The sequence below is a fragment of the Crocodylus porosus genome, unplaced genomic scaffold (assembly GCF_001723895.1).
Source record: "Crocodylus porosus isolate Cpor-Errol unplaced genomic scaffold, CroPor_comp1, whole genome shotgun sequence".
NCBI classification, from domain to species: Eukaryota; Metazoa; Chordata; order Crocodylia; family Crocodylidae; genus Crocodylus; species Crocodylus porosus.
In genome coordinates, this window is record NW_017728947.1 from 40268112 (window position 1) to 40275835 (window position 7724).

The following is a 7724-nucleotide window of genomic DNA, read 5'->3' on the forward strand; positions in this document are numbered from 1 at the left end:
GCATTAGCTCAGGTACTAAGATCAGCCTGGTTGGCTCCACACAGAGATCCATATGCGCAGATTTGCCATATGGGTGAATTCACCCTGCTAAGAGAAGTCTGAGTGAGGCTAGGCTGCTTCCAGTAACGGAGGAAGCTTAGCAGTGAAGTGTACTGTAGACATACCCAGACTTGAGAGCAGTGGTGGCCTTAAGGGTGGTGGGGCCCTGGGCAAGTGAGTGATTTGGGGCCCTAGGCAAGAGAGTCATTTGGGGCCCCCTACAGGCTTAATTTTGATGACCTATAAGCAAGTTGGACATTTGTTGTAAAATTTTGTGGCCCCCTTAAAATGTGGCCCCCTTAAAATTTTGTGGCCCCCTTAAAATTTGCTGTCCCCTAAGGCCACCCCTGATATGAGTTACCTGCAGCCAGGCAAAAGCTTCAGTGACTGGTTCTAAAGAGCATGTCATATTCTCTCTTTGTGTCTCCACCTAAGTGAGCTGGTGTTTGGAGAACTGGGGCATTTTATCCAAAATCTGATTGGGCTTTTAACCTTGCATGTAGGGATGGAGTGACACATGCTGCTTATCCAGACATCAAGCATCCCAGCCAGTTTAAAAAAAAAAAAAAAAAAAGGGATATTGCAAGTCTGTTGCCAATTTGGATCCTTTGGTCAGCTTTAGAAACGACTTGATAAGAAAGCTATGCTGTAAAATGGAGAAACCCAAACACATGCTTATTACCAGAGCTTTACATACTGTAGACCTTCAGGGACTCCAAACCCACTCGCCATTTGGTACACAAGCTTCTGTTAACAGGGCATTGTGGAGCGAAAAAAAAATAGCTACACCCAAAGAAAGGGCTACTTCTGCAAAACTAATGCCCTTTGAGGAGCAGTTAGGTTATCCTTTCTGTGAAAGGCTAACACACCTGCAAACTATGCAATTCAGAGGAGAGGGAAGGAGTCATAGTGGAAGGAGACCTGTTAGATCAGTGGTTCTCAACTTTCATAGGCTCCAGGTATCCCTGGGGAAAATGCCAGCTCTTAGTTTTCACTCTTTTGCCTACAGAAATGTAACAGCAGTTTTTCTGTTGCAAGGATCTCTGAAAGGCCACAACTGTGGATTCCTGTTTGAAATCTCCAGATTTATCTTGTGATTCCTATTCCCACACCTACAAGTGCCAGCATTGCGTGGTGCTCCAGAGCACCCTTGAAAGGACCTCAAGGCACCCCAGGGTGCCATGACACCCTGGTTAAGAATGGCTGCATTAGCCGTTAGCTCCTCTCCTGCCCACTGCATATGCCCTGTATTGCCTGGCAGAGGAAGAAAGACCTTGGATGCCCAGAATAGCACAGCTGCCAATGCAGCCCTCTGAGCTACCAGGACAGGAATCCTACGTGAATCCCCTTCTCTAATGTGAGCCCTCTTCCGGATGCGGGGATTAGTGCCAGCCCTGCTTGTCTTGAGGCAGGCAAACGCCACATGGCAGGGCAGATGTGAGGCTTCTTCACCATGTGGGTAAGGAGCTGCTTCTTTCATAGAGCTTTATGAACAAGAGCTACGGTCACAGGTTTAATTCCAAATTCCCCAACCAACCCAATGCCCTGTTAGAAAGTGAGTGCGACTCTAGGATGTCGCCCCCAAGCTTAGGGGCAGGATGTTATGATGTGCTCCATGGTTTGGTCAGGGTTTCCAGTCACAGCCAGGTGCCTCTTGTACATCAGGTGGCCACGCCAGCCATGTCCAGTATGGCAGCAGTTCCCAACCTGTGGTACGCGTACCGCCAGACAACCTGCTAGCAGTACACGTTACTGTATACAACAAAAATTTGGCAGTGGTACTTAAGGTCATATGGTTTGAAATTGGTGGTGCCTCCCAAGTCTGGGGGAGCACCTACAGAAGTTGGCGCTGGCAGTAGGGATGGAGCTGGCGAACACCTGCAGAAGCCCTTGGCGGTGAGGACAGCCCTGTCAGAGGGGCACGTTCCCCCCGGACCAGGAGCCTCTGGCGATGCGTGGTCTGTCAGTTTGGGAACTGCTGTATTAAGGGTTATCCACATGCTCGGTGGAAGGCTGCAGCCGAGTTGTTGCATGGTTGGGTCGGAGAGGCGTTTATCTGGGAAAGTGCTTTCTACCCAACCTTTCCTCCAAGGTTTGGGGAAGGAGCAGAGGGGCACCCATGGCTCTACCTGCCTGCTGCTCCCAGGAGGGGGAGGGAAAGGGATTTCTTGGCTGGGCGCTGGCCATATAGTACAGCAGGCGAGCCACAGGAGCTCCCTAGGGCGGGGCCCTGCGGGCGGCGCTGGGGGCGGTGGGGCTGAGGGAGCCCGGCGCGGGGAACCCCCGGCTCTCCCCAGCCCAGTGTGTGGGAGGGGCGGGTGCAGCGAACATTGTGATTGGCCACAGGCGGCTCTGTGACGTCAGCCGGGCAGCTATACGCGGCATGTGCTGCGCGCTGCGCATGCTCCGCTCCGGCCGGCGGCAGCTATATAAAGCCGCGGCAACGGCGAAGCTGGCAGAAGCAGCCGCCGCGGGAGCAGTGCGGAGCGAGGCGAGCATGATGGCAGCGGCGAAGCCCGCCGAGCTCCTGGGCATCTGCTCCAGCTACCAGGCGGTGATGCCGCACTTGGTGTGCCTGGCCGAGGCGTTCCCGCCGCCCGTGCGCCCCGCCAAGCCGCCGGCCGCCAAGGGCAAGCAGCGGCGGCCCCGGCAGTCCCGCTTCAAGACGCAGCCGGTGACTTTCGACGAGATCCAGGAGGTGGAGGAGGAAGGCGTGTCGCCCGTGGAGGAGGAGCGGGCCAAGAAGTCCTTCCTGCAGTCTCTGGAGTGCCTGCGGCGGAGCACCCAGAACCTCAGCCTGGTGCAGCGCGACAAGCTGGGCAGCTGCTGCAAGCTGCGGAGCAGCCTGGACTCCAGCGACTCGGACTCGGCGCTGTGACGGGCCCCGCTCGTCCGCCGCGAGACGGTGGGAGCCCGCGCTTCGGACGCTGCCGGCCTCCCACGTGGCCCTTGCGAGCAGGGCGCGGGCGGCGCGGCCTCCCGGCGTCCCTCCCAGCCCTGCCCTCCACGGAGGCTGCTCCTGGCAAAGACTAGCCCCGCTCGGCCGGGCTGGCAGGGGGGAGATGGAGACATTGTGAAGGCTTTTCTATCCCAAGCAAGGCAGGGAGAGAAGCCCCTCTCTTTCCCGCCCCCCACCCTTCACTCCCAGCCCCCCCAGTGGGAGCGGGCTGGATTGCAGAGCACCTTGCGAGTGAGCTCAGGCTGTTTTCTAAGAAAGCGCTTTGTACAGTTGTGTTTCTCTTCCATGGTATGAAACCGCTCTCTTGATTTCAACCACTCTTCTTATTTTCTAAATGTTTAGAAGAAACATGAGCTGTTTGTTTTTTGTTTTGGGGGGCGGGTTGTTCTTGTTTGTTTTTTCCTTTTGGGGTGGGGATAATGCCTTGAACTACTAGACTGCCTATTTATTTTTGCATTTCGACCATGTTAATTTAATACGTTTCTACCTGAATGTCTTATTTCCATACAAGAGAAATAAATAAATAAAAAGCTGATATATTTGCACAGTGCGTTGTCAGCCGTCTTTATTGTGCAGGGATCTTGTTGATTCCTGTTTTCTCATCCATCTTTTAGGCTGGGATCGCATGGGCTTAACAGCACTGGAATACTGGTGATATGTGGGGCTGAGGGGGAAAATGCTGTTTCAAAGGGCAGAAGTGTGTGTGTGTATGGTGTCAATTTTGTTTAAAGAGGGGGGGAAAAAAAACAGTTAGCCAAATTCTTAACTGGGAGCTTAGTAAATTTGGCAAGATGGATGTTTCCCCTCCTTCAACCCACTTTTGCACCTTGAGAAAATTGGGGGGCAGGGGGAATAAATATCCTTACCATGATGTACAGAATTATTGAATAAGGGTCCTGTGTTCAATATAGACTTTTCCCTGCCTCCCTTCCCCATTGGTAAATTTAGTTCTGTGTAGGTTTTATTATGGTCGCTGTAGTCAATGCAGTTTAATTTACCACCCTGCAGCATGGTTTGGTATGGAAGCATTTTTCTCAGAGGATGAAAGTTTAAAAAAGGCTTTCTGATCTTGGGACTGGCTGGGCATGAAGATTAGATTCTGTGTGTGTGTGTGGCTTGCACAAAAAAAAAAAGTGTGCCACATTTTTCTTGACTTGCTACTTAATTGTATACCACATGAAATGTAATACCCAGAAGCATGTGTACATCTACATGGGAGTGGGAGCAAACCCATTAGTTAAGAATGGGGAAAAAAGGAAGTAATTTCTAAGTGTGTTTGGGGTTTTTTTTTTTTTAAATGGTAACCCACTCCCATGTGGGTAACTCCTACCTGCTAGGCAAGCCTCAGGCTGTTTTAAACTTCCCAATTACTAGGTTTTATCAGATGACAGTTTATACTGCTAGAAGTCAGAGCTTATAGGTATAGTTTATTCACGGAGGTTTGGTTTGTTGTAAGGTGGGCTAAAAAAGCACCCCCCCACCACCACCTTTTTTAAAAGTTGAGACCTGGGTTCATGTATTGGGTAGATCCTAAGGGAAATCCTACTGGGCTCTGCTTGTGAAGAGCTGGGGAGGGAACAAGTAGCGTTTCACTGAACTGCTTGTGGGGTTGAGGTCTGGTTCAGTGGAAAGGAAGAAACATGGACAGGATGAACTTGGGAGTGAAGAACACAGCAGTACATGATGGGAGTGAAATAATAAGGGATGCTGGAGGCAAATGTTAAAGTACATCCCCAAGCCTTATGGGAGGTCAGCATTGAAATAATAGTGCTATAAGTCTGGATTGGGGTGGGGGTTATTGGCAGTGGAGGGGGTGCTCCAGGACTGGCAGAGGAGGGGGGTGCTATTGCTCAAAATTGAGCATCAACAAAGACATATAGGAAAGCCTGCACTTGAAGTGTTCCTTTTCCTGCTTCCCTAAAGACCAAAATAGATACTAGAAATCATTCAAAATGTGGGGGACAGCGAACTACATAAAATTATGCACTCTCATAAATAAGGAAATGGCTCTGGGGCAGAGTCTCATGCTTCCCTGTCATTAAAGCATTTGAAACCACTACTGCATCCAGTAAGGTACATTATATGACAGCTGATCTCATTGTGGCAATAAACCCCCAGTGGCTGCTTCCTGTGCAGCTAGTACGCACAATATCCACGCACAAGGCAAAGCAGTGCTTCTACCCCTAGCACTACTCTCACCAGAGTCTAATTAAAGGAAATAACCAATTACCAAAAGCTTGGGTAATTTTCCTTGACAAATACCCAGTGCTATTCCAGGCTTAGTGAAACATCAGTATAGCCCTGTCATTATATCTCTAAACATAGCATTGTCAATACATAATGTGCTAATAGATTCCACAGCATTTTGAGGGCATATAATTCAGTTGTAGCATCCTTCCCCCATTTTTCAGATGGAAGAGAAGCAACCTGAAGAGCCGCCAAGTCCAGGCACAAACTCCACTGTCACAATCTCTCTCTAAGTGACATATTATCTGAGTGAAACTATTGCATCCTTCTCCCTGCTGCTTCTTTCCATTTAGCGGTTGAGATCAGAAGAACTGGCATTTCTGGATTTGTGTGTAGCCAGACTGCCATCACGCACACTAGCTGCAGAAGGCTGTACTGATTCAGCCTGCTGACAGGAGCAGAGTATCAGGCACTGACTTTCCTGCACCAGGGAAAAAAATCCATGTTTCTTGTTCAGTTTCAAGGCAAAAACACAGGACATGGTGTAGCACTGTTCTCAATAAAATGAACATAAGAATCTGCTATAAAATAAGTTAAGAAAAGCGCCTACCCTTGTTGACAATTCAGTATCTCTTCAACTGATACTCATTCTGGGTGCAAGGGGTGTTATGTTGACAAAAGGGCCCAGGGTGACAGACCTGGTGACTGGGACTATTTGCTTATCCTCAGAACAGGAACAGCCTAGGCAATAACTGTCTATAAACTCACTAGGGGGGACCAGAAGGGTTTAGGGGAGACGCTGTTTCCCCTAGCGCCCCCTGGCATGACAAGGAGCAATGGACACAAATTACTAGAGAGTAGATTTAGATTAGACATCCACAAGAACTACACAGGGCAGCTAGGAGCTGGAACCAACTTCCAAGGGAAGTGGTGCTGGCTCCTACCCCGGGGGTCTTTAAGAAGAGGCTTGATGACTACCTGGCTGGACTCATTTGAGTCTAGTTTTTCTCCCGCCCAGGCGGGGGGTCGGACTTGAAGATCTACAAGGTCCCTCCCGACCCTGCTTCTATGATTCTATGATAACAATGTAATATTTCCTATAGGCAGTGTGTCCTACAGAAGCCCAGCTGTGAGGGAGATGGGCATGTTGCCAACATTGCCCAAGCAGTCCTTGCTCTCTAATCGGAAGATTTCTATTGTGATGATGTTTCAGGTGGGATGGACACCTGTTCCCCAAGGAACTGGACAGAGATACCAAACTCCTTTCACCCAGGGTCACCTGATGGTCATCACATGGTAACAACCATCAGTGAATAAGCCCTTTCCCTAGAGCTTATGATCTGGCTTGTGCAGTAATTGAAAGTGCTCAGCCAATGCTACTGCTTCCTTTGGTGGCAAGCGAGGAGGTACAATCATCTCCATTTTACAAAACCCCACTAAGCTCACTGTGAGCAGGATGGGTCTCCAGGAGGAAAATGGATACTTAACATGATCTGACCTACATTTTGTCCCTCATGCTTCCATTATGTATAAATTTGTTCTATCCGTTGTGGCAGGAGAAGCAGAGACCTCTCGATGCCCAATGCTTGGTAGGTAATAAGCCTTTCACCATTATTTGTTATTCTGAAGGCAATCCATTCTTGTTCTGTTTTCTGATTGGGGTTTGATCTACTCCAGGCTGGTCTGTGATGGTGCCATGCAGCTGCAGCACCGTGAGCCTCTAGTGTTGAGGTGTTTCACTGCTGTAAAGTGACTAGCATCAAGATGGTTTACTCCAGGCGTAAAAGCTTCTTATGTTGATGCAATGTATCTACACAGAAGTTTTGATCAATGCAACACCATTAGTGTGGCTCCATTGGTACAAAAATCCCCTGTATGAATGAGCCCTTTCTGAATTTTTCCAGAGTATTTCTGTCTGAATTTGAATTGGTAAATTCACTGAGGTTTTCCAATTGTAATTTAATTTTGAACTCAAAATCAACAAAACATTTCCCCATTTCCCCCCTCCCCTTTCCATCTCCTTGGTTTCACTCAGTTCTTTCTATTTGACTCCATCTCTTATTTCTAATTTTATAATAACCCTGTATGGACTGTTTAGTGTAGTGCTGCTGTTGGTACAAACAGAAGAGGTTCAGAGGACTGAAAACCTCCTGCTGGCTTTAGTGAGGGGTTAGAGGAGGTGAGTTCATCTCAGGATTTGGGCTGTGACAAGAAGTTTCTTGACCTTCGTTCTTTTCCACTACATGTTAATAAGCAGAAATAGTTACTGCCTATCCTGGCTGCTTTTAATTTGATTTTGAAAAACCACTGCAATCTGTGGCAGAACTACAAGAAATGGTCCCTGTAAATAAGAAATGATTAAATACATAGTTATTTGACCTCGACCGTAGCTTAAGAGCTGCCGTACCAAACATAAACAGGATGTTTATGTTTAAGGTAGTAGAAAACAGGTTGTGATGTTTATAATAACCCTGGACTAGACTAATGAATATCACATAAGCCTTTCACCATTATTTGTTATTCTGAGCCGGCAGTGTGG

At 48.5% G+C, this 7724-nt stretch overlaps 1 protein-coding gene and 1 long non-coding RNA gene across 2 annotated transcripts in view; one reads left to right on the forward strand and one right to left on the reverse strand.

Moving 5' to 3' along the window:
* The first annotated feature begins 2509 nt into the window (after positions 1-2509).
* Positions 2510-7724, forward strand: part of CUNH11orf96 (chromosome unknown C11orf96 homolog) — a 6053-nt gene continuing 838 nt past the window's right edge. The window contains exon 1 of the mRNA XM_019552331.1: positions 2510-2929. Coding sequence (XP_019407876.1) covers positions 2537-2917 — 381 coding nt within the window. The 5' untranslated portion in view covers positions 2510-2536 and the 3' untranslated portion in view covers positions 2918-2929. The remainder of the gene's footprint in view (positions 2930-7724) is intronic.
* The window catches only part of LOC109321588, a 16158-nt gene continuing 11355 nt past the window's right edge, over positions 2922-7724 (reverse strand). Inside the window, exon 3 of the long non-coding RNA XR_002104093.1 lies at positions 2922-3036. This is a non-coding gene — a long non-coding RNA (uncharacterized LOC109321588). The remainder of the gene's footprint in view (positions 3037-7724) is intronic.